The 25,513-nt window shown below is 44.2% G+C and overlaps 1 protein-coding gene across 4 annotated transcripts in view; it reads left to right on the top strand.

Moving 5' to 3' along the window:
* The window catches only part of FES (FES proto-oncogene, tyrosine kinase), a 498,639-nt gene that overhangs the window by 456,844 nt on the left and 16,282 nt on the right, over positions 1-25,513 (top strand). For all 4 annotated transcript variants that reach the window (XM_078683274.1, XM_078683270.1, XM_078683273.1 and 1 more), the window contains exons 18-19: positions 3,858-4,015; positions 4,990-5,112. In XM_078683274.1, coding sequence (XP_078539400.1) covers positions 3,858-4,015; positions 4,990-5,112 — 281 coding nt within the window. The remainder of the gene's footprint in view (positions 1-3,857; positions 4,016-4,989; positions 5,113-25,513) is intronic.

Here is a 25,513-nt window from a genome sequence, read left to right as displayed (position 1 = left end):
TCGACATCTGCTATTTCCTATCACGGCTAAAGCAGGGACCTGTAGACAACTACGGAAGCTACAGCTTTACACGCTAGGTAGTGCATTCTCTGACAGCGTGTTCATTAGCTTAGACAGACACTGGGGGATGACTATACCGGACTGATGGACAGATTGACCTATTTTCAGCTTAGTCGCGTTGCGCAAGGCTTTTGACTCCTTCCCGATAGCACCACCGACATTCCTTGAGGACTTTCTAACCAACCCATCACCTTGAAAATAAATTACTCGTTTATACTCTGGTGTGCAGCGTGAGTCTCCGATAAGCGCCCCGTTGACAGAGCATAAATGGGAGGAATGCCTGGGAGCCCCCTTTGATGAAGGAGTGTGGGAATATTGCTGCGCTCAAGCTAAGGAGCTGTCGCCCAATTATAGATTACGATTGATTCAATTCAAATTCATTCACAGACTGTATAGGACCCCTGTCTGGATGCACATAGCTGGTTTGAGTGATGACAAGTTGTGTGCGTTGTAGGGCTCCAGGCGCCTCCTTCCTGCATTTGGCATGGGAGTGCCCCATGATCAAGCTGTACTGGGGGAACATATTAGACACACTAGTGGAAGTAATGGGGAGCAGATTTAAGCGAACCCCCCTGGTTGCCTTCCTTGGCTATGTGCGCGATGTACCCGTTGAAAATCGGAAGCTGACAGCTATGCTTCTACTACTTGCTAAAAGGAACTAATGCCCGCGTAAGCACACCCCAAAAATATTTGGGAACCGCTGCAAAGCTATCTTGCTGCTTGGCTGCCTGACCAGGCGGTGACACCCGTGGATACCGACTCAGCGGGTGCTGACGGAATGCTTCCTTGAGATGGGGGTGCATTGCTGATCGCTTCACATTAGATTGCCAGAGAGACCTCTTCCTTCCCTCCCTTTATCTCTCCCCCTCTGTTCTTCTTATGCTACTTTCATGTATATGTTTTCTTTATAGGATAGCTCTGTGGACTCTCGTAATGTAGAATGAGCCATGTCTGGCATGGCTACCTGAGCGGCCTTGCATGGCTGAATGGACACTAAGGGGCCGATTCCGATCTCGTTCGTAAGGGCACCGAATTGGGTTCGGCATTAGCGGACCCGATTTGGAAGCTGAATTTCCGTCCGGTTCATACACGGGTCCGGGCGTCAAAATACGATGCGAACAAGCGCAAACTCTCCGAATTGTTTCCGGGTCCCAACCGCTCCGTACGACTCGGCCGTAAGCTAACCGTGGCGCGCAATGGAGACGTTTCACGACCGAGCTAGTATGGTAATGGTAAAAGTATTTTTAAAGCGCTAGCATTCATCCTAAAAGGATATCATGGCGCAAATGTAAGCAATGTACAGAGAGCTGGCACTGGTCGATGATAATTTTAGTGAGTGTTAGGGAACAGTGTGGTTTTAAGTTTTTTCCTAAAAGTAAGGTAGTCATCAGTAAGTCTTAGATCTGTCGGTAAATTGTTCCACAGGTTTGAAGCTAAGTGTGGGAAGGCACGGCCACCCATCCTAACCTTCTTTATTCGGGTAGTTATCGCTCTTGCTGTGAGTTGGGAGCGAAGATTTCTATTTGGTACATAGAAATTGATTCTGTTTTTAAGGATTGTTAGGCCAGTTTTGTGCAATACTCTGTGGGAAATGCATAGTATTTTAAAAGTGGCTCTTTCTCTCATTGGCAGCCAGTGTAAGGCTCTCGAACAACTTGTAGCGGAGTCGTATTTCCTTTTGTTACATACGGCTTTTGCTGCCGCATTCTGAACAAGCTGTAATTTTGAAAATAGCTAATCCGCCATGCCAACGAATAGGGAATTCCCGTAGTCTAGTCTGCTAATTAGTAGTGACTGGATTAAGATCTTTCTACATTCCAAGGGAATCCAAGGAAAAACTCTTCGTAGCATTTTCAGTAGCGCAAAGCCTTTACCACAGACAGTTGTTACGTGGTTTTTCATTGACATTACATTGTCGATGTGAACTCCCAAGTTCCTCGCCATCTGAGTTGGTATAGGAGGGGTGCCAAGAATGTTGGGCCACCAAGTGTCATCCCAAAGTTGTTGGGAACCGCCGAACAATAAAATCTCCGATTTGTCGGCGTTTAGTTTCAGACAGTGATTATGCATCCAGCTGGATAGTTCGGAGAGGCAGTTAAGCAGTCTGTTTTTGGGATCTTCTTCACCATTTAGGGCAATCATTAATTGTGTATCATCGGCATATGAGCAGATGTTAACGCCCCACTTCTTCCCAATAGTGGCTAATGATGACACATAAACATTAAATAATGTTGGACTTAATGATGCCCCCTGTGGTACACCATACTTGATCTTACGAGGTGTAGAGGTAAAGCTGCCTAATCGGACAGATTGCGATCTGTCGGATAAAAAAGAGTTCAGCCAGGTCAGGGCTTTTCCCTGTAATCCTTTTGCGGCTAGCATCTGTATTAAAAGGTTATGGGATACGGTATCAAAAGCCGCTGATAAATCTAACAATATCAGGGCCACCGTTTTACCTACATCAACCTGACTTCTGATATCATCCAGTACTGCCAGGAGAGTTGTCTCAGTACTGTTGTTCGACCTAAAGCCTGTCTGCGAAACATCAAGCAAGTCATTAGTTTCCAAATAATTTGATAACTGTTTGTTCACTAGTTTCTCCAATACTTTTGAAAAATATGGCAACTGCGAGATGGGCCGATAGTTGGCAGGATTGTTTATGTCCGCACCCACTTTTTTAAGTAAGGGAGTCACTACTGCTGTTTTCCAGATAGCTGGAAATTCCGCTTGGTCTAGTGACTGGTTTAGTACTTGCGTCACTATTGGGCCAATTAAAGGAATTAGTTGTAAGAAAATGTGGTGTGGGCATGGGTCCAATGGGGAACCCGATTTAATTTCTGACATTACTTTGTTTACTTCTTCCTCTGAAAAAGGGCCAAATGCAGAGCAGGTGGCCGGGGGGAAAGGCTCTGCATCAACATGGTGCTCGGTTCGGACAGCCTGATCGAGTCGGAGCTTCCGGCTTGCAATAGCTCCAGGAGATGAACTTTGGGGGTCCGCATCGGACCCCTGTTACCCGCAGCCTTACGACTTGGATACAGTGGGAGACCCATGGGTCTCCACAACACAGGCATGTACGGTGCGGATGGCACCGGTGCGTACCCACTGTAGGGAGCGCACTTATCCACAACGTACACATTCAGTCAATGGCAGCCCATGTACGCACCGTACGACCGGCTCCCATTGACTTCTATGGGAGTCCGACCGAATCGAGTCCGACAGCATACGGCCGCATCGTACTCTCTCGGTCGGACTGCAGGAGTCCGGATCGGTCGGAAAACACCACGGATCCGGCTCGGTCGGAGTGATTTCCGACCCAGAACGGAATCAGCCCCTAGGTTGTCATCTGCCATGCTGGACTGGCAACGCATACAGCATATATATTCCAAATGTATGAAGACACTGCATTTGATATATTGATCCTTTTTGTTCTATCCATCCCTCCAGATGTGCAGGGGAAGATAGATGCGTATTGTATCTGCTGTTGATCTATAAATAAAAATGTAGTTTAAAAAAAAAGGTTTTTTATAGGAATTGTTCAACAAACATGTTAAATGTGTATTTTACAGATTTGGGGTAAATGGTTCAACCTAGTATCCTAAGGGGGGGAGGGTGTTTTTATGATTAATGATCACCTCATGCAAGATTCTACCCTGTAGAATGATTTACAAGTTTCTGTCATCTCTCGTACGGCTGTACATTATCCAGATATTGTGCTTGATTTCGCTGCCAGTGTACATTTTTGGTTTGTCTTAAATTCAATAAGCTTGATTGTCAAAATAAATTGTATTTTACAGAGATCTCGCAGCCAGGAATTGTCTGGTCACGGAAAAGAATACGTTGAAGATCAGCGATTTTGGCATGTCACGCGAGGAAGAGGATGGTGTCTATTCCTCCACTGGCGGGATGAAGCAGATCCCTGTGAAATGGACAGCCCCTGAGGCTCTCAATTACGGTATGCCAATAACTTTGAGTCTCACCTTGGTATTTTGATTTTCTCATTAATCAAGAATGATCAAGCCCAACGAAAAATATTTCTTATTAATTAACTTTATTTTTTGCATTAATTCGAATATGATATAGTGCTATAGTCTTTTATACCCTTCGATTTTGCTCTAATTCTACATTTTATTTTCATGTGGGACATCTCTAAAATGTATGGCGAACATGCAGAGGGAGGCACTAGAGTTTTTGCCGTCCTTGATGGCAGTGCCTATGTAAACCGTGCCACGCTTCTCCCTTCCAGGCAAGCATGCACAAACCCCTGCACGCACACAACACACACCAGAAAAACAGTTCATTCATATATGTCAGAGCAGGACGGCCAGAGAGAGAACGCTTGGACTAATCAGTGCATGACATGTGACAAGTGACCACGGACATGCTGCCACGAGGGTGACACAAGACTAGAACACAGGGCGACAGGTGCACACATAGAACGACTACCCCTGAATACAGGGCGTGCACGCTTACAACTATGGTTTTACATACATTACTGTGACATCAGAATGCAGCGCACAGTTAATGCTTAAGATAACCTCTGTCATGCGACACAAGAATATGCTATTGTAAATGTCGGTGGCTATTATGAATGACAATTTGTGATAACTTACAGAAAAGAAAAGCTAATGAAGAGCTATTAAAAAAACTGACAATTTAAGCTGTGGCAAAGTAATATGGCTTCTATACCAATATGTCTTTTCAGATTTGCACAACATTTGACACTGTACAGTGAGCAATCAATTATTTTGGAAGAACTTTATTGTGAAAATAGCAAACAAGAAAATGTTTTTCTGTTAGAGAAGGAACTAGATGATTTCTGATGAAATGCATTACTATTATGAGACAGCTGGCCTAATAAATTGAACAAAAAAGAAAACGATATCAAAGTGCAATTAATGTGACATAGTTTTTGATGGTTGATTTCAGGAAGGTACACATCGGAGAGCGACGTCTGGAGTTTTGGGATTTTGCTTTGGGAAACCTTTAGTCTGGGTGCTGTCCCATATGCCACTATGTCTAACCAGCAGACTCGAGAGTCACTTGAACAAGGTATGGATTTTATTTCAACTCAGTACGAGTCGCTCTGGTAGCATTTGACCTGCTTACATCAACTGTTGCTATCGGCCACATTCATATTAAATGTTGGGAATTTAAGATAATAACCTTCTCACCCCCACCTCCCCTATTTGTACCTTTCCCCATACTGCATTCCCATTCAGCAAAATAAAACCAACATACACGTCCGTCTTGTTGTGGTCATTTGTTGGCTGCAAATTATTTTTTGGACTACAGTGACAATATACATAACTTTTGCATTTTTGCTGTTTAGTCTATTTTGACCCTTGCGGGTCGTTTTTCTTTTGGTAGATTGGATTTGGGCTCCCCTTGTGCAGAGGGGAGGGATAGCTTCTGTCCCAGGAGTTAGGCCACGAGTCGCTACCTTTTCCGGTTCTGGTTGTGCCCTGCCATCCAGCAGGGGCTGGGCAGCGAACGCCGTCTCCGTTTTTGCTACCCCCCTTTTTCAGGAAGCTGCCTCACCTAGCCTTGAGGCATCTGAAGGTGAGTGTCTTACCCTCTGCCCTTTGGCCAGCTCTCCCAGCCATGAGGCATCCCAAGGTTAGTGCTCCCTTCCTGGCACACTGCCCTCCCTTGTGCCTCGTTACCAACCATTATCCGCGTAGTTCTCTGCCGTGGCAGACGGTCACCGCGGGAGGGGAGGGAGCAGCGAGCCCGGGCTGTTTTCGCACCCTGGCCACCTGCGTGCCAAAATCCGGCGCAAGCTGACCTGTTCCGGGGGGGGGGAGGGACACGGCGACCGTTATGGCGCCGGCTCTCGAGCCCCCCTTCGTGGGGCAGCCTCTGCGATAATCTTGAACTGAGGTGTTTTGATCTGTGAAGGGCATCTATATACCAGACATTCAGGGTATTCACATGGCACGCATTTATATTCAGTTAATAGAAATTAGAATCACTGACGTCATCACCGGTTACCTGAACACCCGTCCTGGATCTGACCCTGCGGATTAGGGTGTCCCGCAGCCAGAAGTTAATGCCTAGTTTAATTTTTTTTCTAAAACCTAATCTTAGGTTGTCCGCAAAAGTCACACTTCTGTTTTTTAAGCTGAAAATTATTCATAACAACTGAGAACTCACAGCTCCTTATCGGTAACATATCAAAACGATCAGTAAGTGGCGTGCAGCATCTTCGGTAGGTTGGACACGCTCCTAATGGCAGCTTGTATACTCAAGACGTATGGTGCCTGCACTTCTGATGCATGCTCCTTTCTGTTTCATACTTGGAATAATATTCAGGCACAGATGAGCTGAGCAAAGTGCTCTTGCTGGGTTGTGCTGTCTCAGTTTTCTGGAGACAATCACTACAGTGCCTCGGTATGTCCAAAGCCAGACTGCACTGCATCAAAGATGTCGCTCTACTCATAATACAGCTCAAGGTTACTCACCACAACTAGCTCCAGTAACCTGGCACTGGAAGGTGGCAGAGCCGCCTAGGATCAAAGATGACCACTGTAGATAGGTGCCTCTTTTAGACATGGTAAGCCCCCACCTTTTGCCTGGAAAATGATGTAATTTCAACTGAAAGTGCACGGGGCTGCTAGAGCATAGTAGATGCCGGAACCTTGATACAAATGCACCTGATACATCAATTGCCAATATTATTGAAATTTCCCTTGTTTAAACCCTTAGGTGGGAATTATGTGCACACCGATATGACACCCGCCAACACAATGCCAGTTCAAAAAAGAACTTAAACATGAGTTAAATGAAAGCACAGGTGCACCATATAAAAAAGAAATTGTTTTCAAATTCAATTATAACAAATTCATAAATATGAATGTCCAAAAAGTCCGTCTTGTTTTGATAATTTATTTTTCAACAGAGAGAAGAAAGGACAGCCGACGCGTTTCATCCCAGCCGGGACTTCTTCAGGGCAAGAATTAAATAGAAAACCAGGGTGAAGTGTGCGAGCCAGTTGGGTTGCAGTCCGCTCTGTCAATCTCTAGTACAAAATGGATAGTAAGTATGAAAGTAGGTGGTCATAGAACTATTCAATCATGAGGTATCGTATAAATCAGGGGTCTTGGCCAAAGTACTAACATAAGTTATTATTGTTTTGTAGGAGAAACATTTTCAACTCCAATTAGCAGACAGAAATTATTATGTGGTGCACCATCGATGTGATGTGCACTTCAATCTGCAAATAGCCCAATGCCCTTTATAACGAAGATCCTAACTTCAACAGAAGTCTCTCATGATTCCTCCTCCTGAATTCTAGGAGAAGCTGAAGAAAGCGGGAAATATCCGCCCAGACGTAGAGTCCCCTGAAGGCGCTATACGGACTGAGGGGACTCTACGTCTGGGCGGATATTTCCCGCTTTCTTCAGCTTCTCCTAGAATTCAGGAGGAGGAATCATGAGAGACTTCTGTTGAAGTTAGGGTCTTCGTTATAAGGGGCATTGGGCTATTTGCAGATTGAAGTGCACATCACATCGATGGTGCACCACATAATAATTTCTGTCTGCTAATTGGAGTTGAAAATGTTTCTCCTACAAAACAATAATAACTTATGTTAGTACTTTGGCCAAGACCCCTGATTTATACGATACCTCATGATTGAATAGTTCTATGACCACCTACTTTCATACTTACTATCCATTTTGTACTAGAGGTTGACAGAGCGGACTGCAACCCAACTGGCTCGCACACTTCACCCTGGTTTTCTATTTAATTCTTGCCCTGAAGAAGTCCCGGCTGGGACGAAACGCGTCGGCTGTCCTTTCTTCTCTCTGTTGAAAAATAAATTATCAAAACAAGACGGACTTTTTGGACATTCATATTTATGAATTTGTTATAATTGAATTTGAAAAAAATTTCTTTTTTATATGGTGCACCTGTGCTTTCATTTAACTCATGTGAAAGTGCACGGGGCGCCTGCCAACCAGGTCCCCTGTGCCAGAGCTCCTTTCCTAAATTGTACCTATTGCTTCTACAATTGGCAGTACATTAGCTCACATATAAGTCCCTAGTAAAAGATACCCCTGGTACCAAGGGCCTTGTGGTTAAAGCGGGTCCCTAAGGGCTGCAGCTCAAATTGTGCCACCATAAGGGACCCCTCACCAAGCACATGCCCCCTGCCACTGCAGTCTGCGTGTCTTGGTGCAGACAAAACTGAAGAGTCAACATGGTACAGATCCCTGTGTACATGGACGTAGGAAATGTGGGGGACGTGGGGATATATCCCGCCACAGACTTTGGAGTAGGGGGACATGGTGGACAAGGGTGGGAGGACGAGAGGATAAAAGAATTTCCTCTCTCCCTTCAGTGATTCTCAGTGCCATTAGCACAGGAAAGCGCTACCGTTGATGGCCCTGCACTTTACCTGTGATCTGCCTCCAGTCACAGAGGCCACCCGCCCTCTCCCCTATGTTATGCTGCAGTAAGGCTCTGCCATTCTGAGACGGGCAGAGAAGGAAAAAACCCTGTCTCTTTTCCTTCCTGCACAGAAAAGAGTCCATTTCTCCTACTCTGTCTCTGGTAGCTGCCCTTCTCCCCTTTCTCTCTCTTTATTCCTCCCTCTCTTTCTGTCTCACTCCTCCTCACTTGCATTTTTCAAGAGACAACACTTACCCTATCTTGCCTCTCCTTTCCTTTATTTGTTCCCCTGTGAAATGGTTCCAAAAAAGAACTTAACACTTTGGATGGAAATGGCATCATTTTCTGACCTTTTTCTATTTCAAAGGGCAATCTCAGAACAAAGAGAAAAAAGTATCAAAGTATGAATGACAATAAAATAACGAATTAAAGCAATAAAGACTGGTTGCAGACAGGCCAGATTGGAGTTATTTACACCCACAGACATTAGCGCCACTTTACAGAGTTTGCCAGTGAAGCGCTACTTTCTTTTTACCTTCTTTCTTTAAACAACATTGTTTTCCCAGGGTGGGGAAGGGCACCATTCCTAGAGGGACTGCAATACCTGGTTGATGGGTGTAGTGGGAAAAGTTTAATGTGATCTTTTTCAACTGTTTTAATTATTTTAGATTATAAAATGTGTACCCCTATTGTGTGATCAGAGATGTGGTCTTTTTTAAAGCAAACTGCTTAAGTTTTGTAAGAATAAAAGCAATGGACATTGAAACGGTTCCCTTCTGGGTCTTGCAGTCATGTCCTGAACTTTTCAGGCACAATCACTCACTGATGAATCATGAGTGTAAAAGCGTTAAGGTTACCATGTTATTCCTGCTTACATTTCACATGCTTTACTTATCCTTGCATTCCCTGTGAGTGTTTGCCTTTCCAGGATGTTATTACTTTTTTTTCAGGCAGCATATTACTCTTGTCTACTGCATAATTTGAATTGAGTCGCAGCACAATTGGGTTGTACCTGAAGGCAGTGTGAGTTTCTCTCAGTGGAGCACTATGGTGTTCAGTGTGGGAGAGGATGCAGCACTCTGACCAGAGCTGCGGAATTTTGAACTGGAGAACCAGGTTCAGCCTTCATGACCAGTCCACCAGCCCACTCTCTTGACAGAGCACATTCCCATGATGCACCTTACAAGGCCCCCGATAAACCTTAGAAACCCTGGTGTCTTAGCACCAGCAGGTGGACCCTTGAGGTGGCAAGTATGCTTAACCTTAAAGGCCTGTCCACCACAATCCATCCTAAAGTTCACCTCCAGTCTTGCGGGCAGGCATATGTAGAAGCACACCATGGAGCGACAATGACTCTGTCATTGAGGTCGCAAGACCCTTGAGGCGAGTCCACTTTGGAACTTGAATTTGCCTTTTTCAGCAGTAGTAGTGCAACTTACCAAGGATTGCATTTGGGCCACTGGAGTTATGCTGCAATGGAGTACAAAATTATGGGGCAATATTGACTAAATTATGCAGTCAAAAAAGGGACATTTTTATACATACAAACAGCCTTTTGCCTCATTAGTACCTGTGTAACATACAAATGCAGCAGCGAGAAAGGTGACTAGTCAACCTTTGCAAAGGGCCCTCCACTTCACAGCAACATAAGTCACACTTTTATAGTAATTTTTGATCTGTTTGAGCTACAAAAATTTTTTTTTAGATGAAACTGTTAGATTATGCAGCAAATGATGTATTATGTGGCAAATATGGTACAGCCATGAATAAGTGCAGAAGTGCTGATGACGGAAACTCCATGGCTCGGAGACAAATGGCTTTTGCTTCCACTTTTAAGCGTATTTGCCACATTCTGTGATTGAAAACATATCCTACTTTGTGAATGTATTTTAATGCCAATAACTCATATTGAACCTTAAATAAACATGTGTATCTATTGGTTGAATTAACTGGTCGGTGAAATGCCAAAGAAATACTAAAAATAGGGAAGTTTTGCTCTTTCTAGCCCACCTCTGACTCTGCCCACTGACCAAAATCTCCGGTTATTCTCGCCCTCTGATTCTCTGTGCTCAGTTCTGCTACTTTTTGTTCCCCACTTCAACCACTGCTTCCTGCTTATTGTGTTTTGAATGTCAAGGCCTCACAAACTGAAGTATTATCAGAGTCTGTCTGTGGGGTTAAGTGCCGCAGTCACAGATCACAGTTGGCTCAGGTGGGAGCTGGGGATTGAAATTAGGAATCACAGACTGCATAGGCCCCTTTCTCATGTGCCTTCCTTCTTCACTAAGAAGCCTAATAAAGGTACCAGATGACACTGTATCAGGAAAAATGCTATTTTTCTGTCCCTGACTTTCCTGAAACACAATAATGCATTCTGGGATAGATAGTCTTGCTTTACATAAGCTTAACCAAGTGGACTAATACCTGAGAGCAAGGTCAGGAAAAGGGAAAGACCATGACTTGACCACTGTGTCTCGGATGATATTATGGATTCTTCTGATAACATTGAAGGTAAGCCTCACTTATTCAGGCAGTACCACTCTGAACCCGGATAGAAATATGAGGCCCCTTTTTGCAGGCATGCCACGTGTAAACCAAGTTGCCTCATTATCAAGTCTGTATCATTAATGGCCTGACACTGTTCCCAATTTAAAACATAATTTTTCCACTTAGGACTGTTCTTGTGTTTGTGAATCACAAAAAGTGCAAGAAATTTGCTCACAGTATTGCACCAACAATCGAAATGTGAGTAGCTCTTATGACCCTATTTCACCAGTTGGCGCCCCGTCCACCTTTAGAAATCGCAGGCCTGCTAGGTCATCTTCTTGATGAAATATGTGGCAAGTGCTTTAGCACCACATGCCCTCTGTGCTGTCTCTTTGTCTTTGTCTGGGACAGCTGTGGGCCATCTTAAATAAGGGACACTCAAGTGGGCTTTCAAGGAGAAAACTATGCTTTTAGAGACTACAAATTGGATTTTCAGCAGAGTAACTTTACATTCTAAAGCTCCAAGTGGACAAGAATCACAGATGAAGTCATCAGCCATTTGTGGCTCTTTAGCCAGCAGTCCTTTGCATTCTGGTCCTTGTAAAAAATGTAAAATTACTATAGGCATGGGCTTTGAAATCCAGGCATGCAAAGTGAAGTGGAACAAAAATCTAGAATAGCCTGAAGAGCCTACATATGACATGTGGCCAATTGGCAGCTAGGAGCATAACAGCTCGAGGCATGAATCTGGGTCCAGGATGACAGAGGGATGATGGCTCTAAAAGAATGCAATCGGTGGAATTCATTTGTCAACAACCTGGGGCCAGTATGAATACTTCTAGATTGGATATCGGGGTGCAAACTTAGCAGACAGGTGTACGCTCTGTGAACATCAGTGGTGAGGACTCATCAGCAGTATGAGGCCCAGCCATGCAGGTCACATCTAACAAGCAATGCAGAGTTAGCATTCCAACGGGCCAGTCAGGACATATTCAGACACCCTCATTCAGGGGAACAAGGACGTACAAGAACCAATAAAACATAGAGGAAACAGGCCTACCACCCACACACTCAGGAATGCTTGCCAACTGAACTGTGTATAACTTCGGCTGTTTGTCATTCATGGCTCCCCACGGTAACCCTCCCACAGTACGCAAAAATATAGAGCCTCTACAGCCATGGCCCGTGCTTCATGTTAGGAAGGAGATGAAGATGCATATCTTTAAAGAACACTACATCCCAACAAAATAGAGAGTCCACCTCCCACTGCAGAACCCAGCATACCCATCCAGATTCACTTTCTGGTTGGATCTCGCCTGTGACCATGTAAAACACTCCGTATGCACTTTACAAATACAGTTAATGCGAACAGCCATTGCCCATGCAGGTAAGAGCGGTGGTGCCTGGTGGAGGGGGATTTCGACAGATGACGAGGGAAAATTAATTATTTAAATTTCTCTTGTGGTCATCTGTCGAATACCCCCCTGAAACCCGGTCCCACTGCTCTTACCTGAACGGCCCGTGGCTGAATGCGAATTCGATGGCACGGGGTTTAAGCAACAAGTCATGCCTGTAGAGGCTTTATATTCTTGTGTACTGAGGGAGGGTACGTGAGGGGAGGCATGAATGAGAAACAGCAGAGGTTGTACACAGTGCAGTTGGCAATCATTCATTAGTAGTGGAACTCTCTGACAATTACTGACACTAGCTGGTAATGCTCTGAAGCAGCATTCACTCTGATGGAAATAGTAATGTAAGTACCCCAGCAAACGTAACAAGGATAGGAGAAGATATATTAAAATGGGATTAGATTAACATCAGAGTCGGTTGTGCTGAGTAAGAACAGTTAACTTGGGAGACTGTTTTGGGGAGAAAGGGGGCGGGGACTCTGAGATGAGGTTGACCCTGTGGCTCTTATTTTTGGTATGTAATGTTTCTATGCTATGCCGTGGGGAAGGGAGAAGGCTGGGTTCCTTGTGTCTTGCAGAAAGGAGAGAAATTGGTGCATCTGCTCATTAGGCAGGAGATAAAATGCAGAAAGTGTCAGACTAACCACTCTGGCATTTCCTTTGTGAGTTGCAAGCTAATGATGTTTAATTTAAGCTGGTGGCTGCAGGTGAGGCCCAACTGCATTCTTTTTTTTAACTGGTACATTTTTATTTAAACAACGAGAGAGAAAGGCATCAAGGGGTGTGCACAGAAGGAGGCAGGGAAAGATGGAAAACAGTGCAAAGCGAGAAAGCAAAGATGAGAAAGAAGTTCAAGAGTGAGATAATGTGAAGGGAGACTATGTTGCTGGATGAAGGAGCCATGAGCTGAAATCAGATAGACAGCCATGGTATGTAACAATCCAGCTCCACCATGGATTTACTCACTACCACCCTTTAATAGCGCCGCTCAAGTCTCCATAACCACTCTCTCAGATGCATTTAATTAGTTCTATAGCAACACTCATACCAGTGTAGGGGCTCAGCACTTTACATCACAAACACTACAGAGAGACAATTAATCATAGGTGTGTAAATCAGTGTGTAGAAATGTTACATAAGACCGAGGACTACAAGGTGTAGGAGTCACATGTCATCCATACTTGTAGACAGTGTAGTTAAAGAGTGCTTGGTCTAGATGTTGGGAAGTGGGTTATTAGTAGTGGCAAATGTATATCTGTCCCTGGCAATAAGGCCACTACCTCAATAAATGGCTCAGTATTGGTCTTGGAAAATTATTCCCATGCTCAACTCTTGGCCGTTTGGCTGGGAGCAAGCCGGCGTAACTTCAAAGATAGGTCTGTCAAGCATTTAAAAACACAAATTCATTAAATAATTAAGACATAACACACAATAAAAATCCAACACCAATTTATAAAAATAGGAAATATTTTCATCTTTAAAATGAAAAAAATCCAATGTAGGGAACCAGAGATATTACTTTTTAAAGATTTAGCACTATATAGCACATAGACACCTATAGGGCCTATTGGGACATCAGGTGGTGCTAGACCGGCTTAAAGTCAAAGTTTCAGGCCGACCGTGATTGAGCCCTGCACGGCTACCCCTTGAGGTAGGTGTCGGTGAAAGTTTTTACCTTCTGACTTATAAAGTTTTCTGGAGCGTTTCTTACCAGGGTCCCTCGAAGCTCTCAGCCAGTCCAGATTCGGTGAGGGTGCACCGGCTTGACTTGCGAGTAGCTCCCGGTCAAACTTATGGAAGTCTGATTTCCGGAGCTTTCCAGCGGGACAAGCCAGGGATCCATGCCGGCTCACAGTTGAAGGTGGGCTGCTAGGCTCTCACGGTTGGTCCCGGTCACCTTTTCTACATTCAGAATTAGTAACTTTTACTGAGCTTTTTCTTGCGGGGTCCCTCGATGCTCTTCATCAGGCTGGATTCGATGAGGGTTCCCCGACATGGGTTTCCGCCTACACCTGGTCAAACTCTGGAAGTCGGACCTCTGGAGCTTTTCAGGGGGAGGAACCTGGACGGCAGGCCAGCTCGCGGTTGAGGGTCGCTGACTTGGCTGGTCAGGTCAAGTCTGTCCACTAATGGAGCTTTTTTCCAAGTTGCTCTAACCTTCTCCAAACCTCTGGAACGTTTTCTCAAGTTTCTCAAAGGTTCCCAAAGTGTCCAAACCTTACTCCAAGGGTCTGGAATCTCCAAGATGGTCCTTGAAAGTTTGAGACTTCAGTTCCCACAACCCACTTGGACAAAACCCTTACAAATTCACTGGTAGTTCTACAGGCTGGGGATTCTTGGTGGTAATGGTCCTGGTGAGCTCTACTAACCTGTAGCGTGCAGGGAGTTCACTCTTTAGTCCTTTTGAAGCAAGGTAGTCCACAGGGCTGTAGTTCCAGATTGTGCAACAGGAGCAATCTTCTCAGTGCAGGGCCTGGTTGGTGAAAATTAAACTCCTCAACAGGGACCCTTCTTCTCTCAAGTTTCAAGCAGTATCATCTGAGAGGGCCTATTCCACTCATATACTTATTCCAAGTACTCTGGGTCAAGCAGGAGGTCACTCCTGTCCAATGAGGTGCAGGGCAATACCCCAGGGTATGACCAGATCCTCTAAAGAGTGGCATTATTTCTCCCAGAGAGCACCATTTCTCCAAAATTCATCATGTTTGATTTTCTAGCAGAGGGAGTAGAAGTAACTAAACCAGCCTACAGGATGGCTTCATCTGCATAGATCCACTTCCCTTACATCTGGGATTTCCTCCCTAATCCCCCATCTGGATGTGGAGCAGGGGGGAGAGGTGTAAATGAAACTGGTTTCTCCAGCTTGTCTCCTCCTTCCCTTAAAGAGCATTTTTTTCGACGCCTCACCTTGGCTCCCGCATTCCTATGCCCAGCAACCTCTCCTCCCAGAAAGGCTTCCTAACCCCACGGGCTATTTAATACCTCTTCAAACAGCCAGGCTCACCCACTCATCTTTGACCAATGTAGACAGAGCACTAGAGGGTTACATTTTGGCTTCCAGACAAGAAAGTCTTATAAATTCTTCTCTGTACATTTTAGAATATATTAAAAAATAGCACATTTTTGCATTTGTCATAACCGTTCTACTGAGTCCTTTAATCCTAGTTTTATGGCTTTCCTTTATCCAGTAATTAATTAATATTCTATTGCAATGTTAACCTCTGGGCTGGGGATCTGTAATGGAAAAATGAACTGGGCAATTTCTCCAATACCAGGGCCTGTAGAACATGTTTTATAAGGACCCTGCGTTTCCCCGCAGGGCCCCCCACCCCTAGAACACCTAGAAAAGACTTTAGGGGTTCTGATTATATCAAAATATTGCAGATCCTCACTTCACATGCTCCTAGCACAAAAGTCGATTTTGGGAAGCACTTTACTACAATGTGGGAAGTGTGTTGTAATGTACATATGCTTGTTTCCTTTCTTAATGTTATGACATAGTCGTGTTCTTTTCCACCTCATTTGATTCCACTGCTTGTCATTCCAAGAGCATTGGAGCTTTGGAGTCTGGAGCAGTTGGATGTACCTTGAAGAGCTGTTGGTGATGTCTTCACTAATAAACCAGACCTATAATCAAACTAATGTCTGATCATCTTTTCAACACTGGCGACGTTTGGCTGCTTGGAAGGGACAAGCCACATCACCACTTAACCCTGAACCCACTTCTTGGAATTTTTTTGGATTTCTCTTTCTGGATTTGCCCTCTTTTGGACTACATGGATTGTTTCTACATGATTTCTATATGGAATACTTCCTTGGATTTTAAGACTGTCTGACTTTCAAGACTTGTTGACTTTTTATTCAACTGGAATCTAATTTTATGACTTTTTAACTCATTGACCATCAGTTTGAACTGGATTTATCCACTTCTCGACCACCAGTTTATTTTCTTCGTTTTAAACTATTCTCCGCTTCAAACTCCCTCTTCAGGTAACCTTTTGGATTATTTTCCCCTGAATTTTGACTCTCCCCCTTGTCAACTTTGCCCTGTTTACTTTCGCTCCTCAACGGTCTCTCTTACCGTTAGGCGCGCCTCAGCTACTTCCTCGAGCCTGTCGTTCGGCTCCTTGACAAGCGCTGCAGCCGCGCTGACATTCCTTTGCAGAGCGCAGCATTCGCGCTGGAGCCTCGAACATCGCCATTGCCCTTACGTTCTTTTCATGAGAGCATCGCTCCCAGAACTCCCGGCTGCCTTTGCGTGACGTTGACGTTATCGCGTCACACGCATACGTGCCGCCATCTTGCCGGTTACCTAGCAACGCTCTCTGGCAACGCTGTTCATCGGATTTATCGAGTGAATAGATTTCTCAACGTTTCACCACTCAAAAATAATCCAACAACGTTTTCGCTTCTACAAAAAGGATTTTTCACAGCGTTTTCTCTACAATAATCTAATCTGCAATTTGACTTTGGATTTCCAGCCTTGACCAGTTTTCTTCAGGTTTTCTTCAGGTTTGACTTTTATCTGTGTATCTTCTGTGATACACACACATATTGACAATTACTGTTTTATTTTATTTTGTTTTCTTTCACACAGTATGGCTTCTTCTTCCTCTATGACCCAACCCCCTGCTTTCCTATGTGAAAAGGGTGAACCTATTCTTCCTTGGAAAAGATGGAAGAATCTTTTTGATTCCTATTTGTTGGCCATAGGTGGTGAAAAATTTTCTGCTGTGAGAAAACAAGCAATATTACTGCATAATCTTGGTGTAGAAGGTCGTAATATTTATGACAGCATTGATGAGATACCCATCAATGATGGTTCTGGTGATTCTCCCACAGATGTCTTTCATATGTCCTTAAAAATGTTAGAGGACTACTTTGGTCCCAGAATTAATGTGGTTTTAGAACGTCATAAGTTCTTTGCGAGGATACAAGAACCTAAAGAAAAGGTTGGGTTGTATGTTGCTTCCTTAAAGACATTAGCACGTACTTGTGAGTTTGGTGAACTCACAGACTCTTTGATTCGTGACCAGTTGGTCAGATGTACAAATAACCCCAGAGTACAAGAGAAACTTCTCTCTAAAAATCCCTCTCTCAGAGAAGCCTTAGCTATTGTTGAGGGTATTGAGAATACTTCTGGTTGGGCTAAAGAAATGAAAGAACATAAAATTTCGCCTGATTGTTCTTCTACCTCCAGTAGCATTCATCAAGTTGCTCAACCACTCAATTCCTCTCAGCCTACTAATTCTGAAGATTCCATTTGTAAAGTTATGCAAAACACCAAACCCAAAATTACTTTCGATCGGTCTAAAATCAAATGTTACAGATGTGGAAGCCCTAATCATTCTTCTTCCTTTCCTAATTGCTATGCTAAGTCCTCCACTTGCATTAAATGTGGTATTAAGGGGCATTATGCCAGAGTATGTAAGTCATCCACCAAAATACACTCTATTGAATATTCCTTGCCTTCCTCAGACTCTCCACGACTTGTTGTTTCCAGTGTTACAAGTGATGGAAGCATTGATACTGATCCCATTGTCATGCCTGAGTGTAATGTGATTATTGGTGGCCAGGATTTCATTCTTTTAGCCGACTCTGGTTCTCCCTTTACCCTAATAGGAAATGATAATTGGAACAAAGTTTTTCCTAAAATTGACTTGCATAAACCTGATATTAATGCTGTAAGTTATAATGGTTCTCACATTCAAGTCTCTGGTTACACTGTCATGAGGATACATTTCAAAGGTCGTGAAACTGTGGGGAAAATTTATGTTGCCTATAGAGGTGACAATCTTTTAGGGTGGAGACATCAGAGAGATTTGGGAATCATCCTCAATCCCAATGCCCTTAAACCCACTGACCAAGTCATGTTGATTGACCAAATCTCTATCTCCAACATCTTCTTTGATGATTTCCCACATGTTTTCTCTGACAAGTTGGGTTTATTGAAGGGTTTTCAACACCGTATTATTTTGAAGAAGAATGCTATTCCATGTGTGTTCAAAGTTAGGAAAGTTCCTAACATGATGCTTCCTCCTCTTAAATTAGAACTTGCTAGACTCATGGATATGAATGTTATTGAGGAAATTGAATCTTCAGAGTGGTTGGCCCCAGTAGTTTTGGCCCCCAAGGATGGTGGGAAGAACATTCGCATGTGTGTGGACCTCAGAGGTTTGAACAAATGCATTTGGGTAGACCGACAACCCCTGCCCAATATCCCTGAGTCCATAACTATACTTGCTGGGGCTAAAATATTTTCTGTTCTTGATTTATCCTCAGCGTACCACCAGGTTCCACTTCATGAAGATTCCAAGCATCTCACTTCTTTTGTTACCCCCCTAGGTGCATATCGTTTTGTTAGGATGCCTTTTGGTTTGGCATCCGCAGCTGCCTGCTTTCAGAGAATTATGAAAATGGTTGTGGGGGATGTCTCTAATGTCATATTTTTCCAAGATGACATCTTAGTTTTTGGCAAGGATAATAAACAACATGAAGAAGTTCTGAGAGCAGTTCTAGTCAGGTTAGCTGACAAAGGTTTAACAGTTAACAAGGCCAAATGCAAGATAGGAGTAACTTCTGTTACATACCTTGGTCATGTAATCTCTGGCGAAGGTATACAACCCAAACTCGAATTGGCCAAAAGTATTGCTGAAGCCCCCACCCCCTCTGATAAAGACCATGTTAGGTCATTTCTTGGTCTAGCGGAATTTTATTCCAAGTTTATCAAAAATTTTGCATGTATTGTTGAACCTATCAGGAACCTTCTAAAAAAGGGTGTCCATTTTGACTGGAGTGTTGATTGCAATAATGCCTTCATGGTTGTGAAGAATACCATCAGTCAGTTACCTAGTTTAGGTCACTTTGATACCAGGAAAAAGACTATCCTTTCCACTGATGCTTGTCTTTCTGGATTGGGAGCTGTTCTTTCTCAATTGGACAATGGCGATGAAAGAGTTGTGGCATTTGCATCCAGGGCTCTAAAAAAGGCTGAACAGCATTACTCTTGTATTGAAAGAGAAGCTCTTGCTGTGGTTTGGGCTATCAAACATTTTAAGTTTTATTTGTGGGGCATTCCTTTTGTTGTGAAATCTGACCACAAACCCTTAATTCAAGTTTTCTCTTGTATGGAGAGTGAGAGACTAACTCCCAGGCTCAAACGTTGGAGCGAGGGATTAGAAGAGTTCAATTTCATTGTACAATATATTCCTGGTTCATTGAACAAGACTGCTGACTGTCTCTCACGTTTACCCCTGCAGAATTTGGATGATGATTTGGATCTAGATGCGGTCAAAGTAGCTTGGGTTTCCGAGAGTGCTGTTTCCCTGGATGATTGGGTAGTTGCTCAATCCATTGACTCAGTTTTACCTCTAGTCAAGGACCTGATAGTTAAAGGTTGGCCCAGCAACAGCAGAGACATCTGTAGTGAGCTTTTGCCTTTTTGGTCGGTTAAACATGAACTTACCATTATTGATGACATTGTTATGCGTGGAGAAAGGTTGATCCCTCCTATCGTGATGCGTCCAAAACTCATCAATCTTGCCCATGATGGACACATGGGCAGAAGTTTCACTAAATCTCGCCTGAGAGAAAGGTATTGGTGGCCTAATATGGACAGGGATGTCGAACTTGTTGTCAAAGATTATTATCAGTATGCCACTAATGACAAGTCCAAATTGGTTAGTAAAGCTCCCCTTTCTCCTGTGTCGGTCCCTGACCAACCTTGGTCCAAATTGGGTTTGGATATCATGGGACCTTTTGATCTACTTACTCCCTCTGAAAGATTTGTCATTTTGCTTGTTGACTACATGTCAAAATGGGTCTCCACCAAGTGTGTACCCTCTGTCACTTCTAGAGTGGTTATTGATTTCCTACGTGATGAGTTTGCCTCTGAAGGTGTTCCCAAGTGCATCATTACGGATAATGGTGTCCAGTTCATTTCTACTGATATGGAGTTTTTTTTAAATGACCATGGCATTTCCCATCTAAAAACCGCACTCTATTCGCCCCAGGCTAATGGTCTTGCTGAACGAATGAATCGTGTGGTCAAAGGTTGTGTGCAAAGAACTATTGAAATGAAATGTTCCCTAAAAGATGTTTTGCGTGATACTTGGTGGGCTCATCGCACCACCATCAATTACATTTCTAAATCTTCTCCCTTCCTTCTGTTGCGTGGTAGACAAGCCTCTTCCAAGTTGAATCCCACTTGGCTTCCCGTTCAATCTTCTCCTTCCTTAGATAGGGGAGGTGTGGGAAATAGGATTCTTTCTTACCAACAGAAGTATAAAGAGCGCTATGATTTAAAGAATTCTACCAAACCTATGTTATGGAATGTGGGAGATTGGGTCCTTGTGAAAAAACCCAGATTTTCTAAAAAAGGTTCTTCCGAGTTTATGGGTCCTTTTAGAATCACCAAGATTCACAACAATGTAGTTACCTTGCAAAATGGTTGCAAATGGAGCATGTCTAGGCTAGTTAAGTTTTCCCCTGATGTTTCTCCCTCATCTTCCCTGGTGGATCCTTCCTGTTCCTCTTCCACTCCTTATGTCCATGATGCTGCTTCTTCTAGGAGGTTTCCACAGAGAACTCATCATGCTCCTGCTCGTTTCAATGACTATGTTTAATTTGCCTTGCTCTAGTGTTTCCTTTTCAGGTGTCTTCTTCATGCCACTTCAAATTGTTTCATTTTTCACTTTTGTTTTATTGTTTCTTTTTATAGTAATAGGGATGTGTTGTAATGTACATATGCTTGTTTCCTTTCTTAATGTTATGACATAGTCGTGTTCTTTTCCACCTCATTTGATTCCACTGCTTGTCATTCCAAGAGCATTGGAGCTTTGGAGTCTGGAGCAGTTGGATGTACCTTGAAGAGCTGTTGGTGATGTCTTCACTAATAAACCAGACCTATAATCAAACTAATGTCTGATCATCTTTTCAACAAAGTGCATTGTTCAATTTCACTAAACCTAGGGCACATAAATCTCATTTTACAAGGGTCCTCTTTATAGATACCTTACACTGCCCCCCCCCCTCCCGCATGCCCCCCCCCACCACCCCTGGGACACCTTTGGGAAACTCTGGGGATACCTAATATGATCCAACATTGTAGTTTTTTTTTAAAACACACTTTGAGTACCAAATACATGATCGCATGGTGACAAATGAAATACATATGGTATTTTTCGTTTTCTTGTTCCACTCATGTACAAATTGCTGCATTACATCATTTACATTATTTAAGTTTAGGTGTCCATGTCTTACTTTGGCTGTTCGTTCCTTCAGCAGTGAAATGTCTATCCAGTATACATGAGAATCATCTGGAATGAATTTTAGTATGTCTAAACATTCCAATAACCGATAACTCCCCCCTCCCCCCACCCTCACTCCTTGTCTGTCATGGCTCTTGTGGGTTATTGTCCAGTAGGTCTGCTTAGATGTTAATATTGGCAATCCGCTGCCGGTGTGCTGGAATACTATCAATAAGGCCAAAGGAAGTTTGTAGCATCACTCCTAGAATATCTGGCTATGTATGGAGTGTGGCTGGTAGTGATGGGGAAACGGTCGAGGTTTTGAAACCCCTCTATCATGAGGTCCCATTCCATAGAAAAGGGATGTTTCCATAGTCCTCTTGTCTTCTCCCTTCTGAGCGCAGCACTCTCTGCACCTCCCCATTGCACCACATCATCCTGCCAACTAATCAGTAGAGGACACCTAGGAGATTTCCATCTCATGGTGATCGTTCGTATCGCTAGTATGAGGGTAAGGTCTAAAAATCGCTACTGGACTCGCTGCGCACTGGTGCGCTTGCGGAGGCCCATGAGGCATTCCAGGATATTGTCCTGGATTGTTAGATGTGTGATCTCTTCTAGGGATCGTCGGACCGCACCCCAGTAGTCTTGTAGACGTGGACAAGTCCATAACATATGTGCAAATCCCGCCTCATCCGCCCTGCATCAAGGGCAACAATGTTGTGCTTCAGGGAACATGAGGTGTATTCTCTTTGGGGTAAGGTAGGATCTATGCAATACCATTGTTTGAATAAATTTAAGTTTGGTGTTGCGGGATACTCTCTTGGGGTGTCCCAGCATGCTCGCCCAGGCCTTGTCAGTGATTTCCCTGTCCGTGTCTCTAGCCCATTTGGTACAGAGGTCGGTGAGTGCGGGGGATGCCTGCGCTCTGATGCCAGTGTATAGCCATTTAACTAGATGTCCACCCTTCCCCATGTAATATAATAAGTATACCAGTACATGTTGTTGAGGTTCTGTGCGCTGAGGTGCCCACATTTTCCTGACATAGTGCGACACAGACGCATGAACCAGATACCAGCGGTCTGGCGCACCCGTAATCCGTATAAATGTGTCATGGTCTACGAGGTTGCCATCCCCAAATAACGACCCGACCTCCTCCACACCAGCCACCGCCCATGCGTGTAATCAGGCCTTCGTGAGCCCACCCCCAGGGAGAGGTATGCCCAATAAAGGTATATTTTTCGCATACGGAATCGTAGCTGACGTATATTGCAGAGCCTTCCTCCAACAGTGAAGTGCAATCTTGAGCAATGGGAGCCCATCTGAGGGGATTCTGGCTTTCGCCAATAAGAGCGAGTGCAGAGTGCCACCGTCGAGGTCCCCGGGGGTAAACCCTATCTCCTGTAGCTTCCTTCCCGCTGTCCAGTAGGACAACCACTGAAGTTGACATGCCAGGTAATAAGCTTTAAAATCGGGGACCCCCAGACCTCCCTCGTGGGTTTCCAGCTGTAATTTCTTGAGGCTCACTCTCCGTCCGCCCTTCCCCCATATAAGTTCTAAATCCAACATTGTAGTTTATCAATTTTTAAGTGCCCCAAACACAGAAGTCAATTTGGGCATAATTTGCATTTTAATAGCAGTCCTGCAACACAGGGCTGATTTTAAACTGACCTCAGGCTTCAGCAGTGCACACATGCAAGCGCAGAAAGGCTGCTGGCCTCTAAACTGCCATGCCCTATTATATACTAGGGACTTAATGGTTGTTTTAACCCCCCTGCCCTAATATGAACTAGGGCCTTATAGTAGCGGTCATGCCAATCACAGGGGAACCCCAACCCATAGTGTATGTAGGTGTTTTCACTTTTCACTGTATTTTTAAGGGTCTCTTTCAGCATAGCACCGGCCCTGGGCCTGGTTAGGCAGAGCCCAGAGTCCGTTACCACTAGTAGCAGTCGGCAAACAGTTGAGGGGGGTGCCCAGGGCGGAGGATGACTATGCAACACTGGAAAAGCACGAACTCAGAATTTAAAACATAACACCATGGTTGGGGGTGCTCTATAATATTCAGAATTGATTTCCATCCAAATTAACCCATTTTCCAACATTAGCTAATGAAAAACAAGGGGAAAATCATAACGGTCTAATCTATACGTTGCAGTTTTCATGCAGCTCTTTGATGAGTTTTAATAGCTCACTGTTCTATGTTAGTATTTTAACTTATAAACTTCAAGTAACAAAGGAATCTCTCAGACAAAAATATTTACATTGTATGCACTTTGTGATCTGCGTGGTACACATTTTTTGCAGCAGGCATATTAACCCACTGTGCCTACCTTACCTTGAATCAAAACATCCACTAGACAAACCTCTGATCTCTCTCTACAAGGAATATTAATCACCGGAGTTATCTTCACATTTTTATTCTTGCCTGAAAATTGCTGGAGACCAGGAATGCAGCAGAATGTACTTTTCAAACCATATTGCACTTGCAAACACGACGCACCCACCCAAAGTCAGCAACCTTTGTTTGCTTTGTGCATGAAGATACAAGATTCATATACATGTTTTTTAACATTTGGTCGAATTACAATGTGAATGTAAATAACAATAAAGGGTACTTACAGACTGTGACTAAATGCCTGCCTTTCTCAATATTTCACTTCAAAACTATGCAATTGGATTTGTCTAACGGGCGCCCAGTCTCACACAACAGGCGATTTGTATGGGTCACTTGAAAGTCCACAAGGTTGTTACTGTCCCCCAGAATTTTAGTGCTTCCTACGCCCCTGCCTGTGTACCATGCCCACAGACACTGCATGGGATAGAGGTAAGACACCCCTCTAGCAGGTCTTTTCCCTATAGTAGGGTGCACTACATCTCATGTGGGAGCATATCTGATTGAGCAGAAATGACCCTGCAATATCCTTGTCGATTCCTGTATATTGTAAGAGACAAAAGGAAGCCACAATAAGTACATGGGCTGGACACTTGTCATTATGAGTTTCCCAGCTCCATGATGGCTTCACTGAGGTGTGGGATGTTTGGTACAAAACATCTAGTCATAATAAACCTGCACTGATTCCAGTGTCAAATTGATTACAAATTGCACACAGAGGACTCCTTAGAGGGGTCCCCTGAAACCTACCAAACTTTCGGGTGGTCACTGCCTGGCCTAAGCCAGCCTGCTACCACCAGAAAGTGTTCTGACCTGATGGGGTGAGTGCCTGCATGCTCAGAGGTCGAGAACAGTGCCTTTCCTGGGTGGAGGTGTTCACACCTCCCACTGATCAGGAAGAGCCATCTGTGGTGGGGAGGTTCAAAGGCCTGCAGCCTTTGTAATGTGACTCCAGTCTCTCCTGTTAGAAGAAGCAGGCTCCCCCTTCCTGTCCTCACCCCCTTTTGGTGGGAGAACAGGCGTGAAAACCCAGCAAGCAAAGGAGGTATGGCCCCCTTTGCCAACTCCACCCCTCAGGTGCTGGAGGCAAGGTGAAGTACACTTTTCATTGCCCACCATCTTGAAGATGGTTGGACTTAATCAATCAGAGCTAGGGCTGTGTCCCCCACCCACAAGAGATGAGCATAATAGAGTGTCACTATTTGTCATTCCCTTGTAGCACCCCTAGATCTAGCATTTAAGTGGCATCCCCAGACCCTGAACATCAGTTCCTGGTGACCTAAGAAGGGCCTGATGCAAGAAAGCCGCAGCAGCAGAGAAGACTGCAGAGAACTACTGACTTTGCCCCAGCCCTACCGGTCTGTCTGCAGCCCTCAATGCTCCTGCACCAAAAGACAAGTCATCCTGCAGCCAGTGACTTCCAAAACCCTAGGAGGTCTGCCTGCCTTCGACAAGGATCAAGATCTCCAGAGAACAGTGGATCTGTTTAACTCTGTGACCTGAAGAACCGCAAAAACCTG

The sequence above is a fragment of the Lissotriton helveticus genome, chromosome 3_1, assembly GCF_964261635.1.
Source record: "Lissotriton helveticus chromosome 3_1, aLisHel1.1, whole genome shotgun sequence".
Lineage (NCBI taxonomy): Eukaryota > Metazoa > Chordata > Amphibia > Caudata > Salamandridae > Lissotriton > Lissotriton helveticus.
The sequence above is the reverse complement of the archived record's forward strand: the minus strand, read 5'-3'. Positions and strand labels throughout refer to the sequence as shown.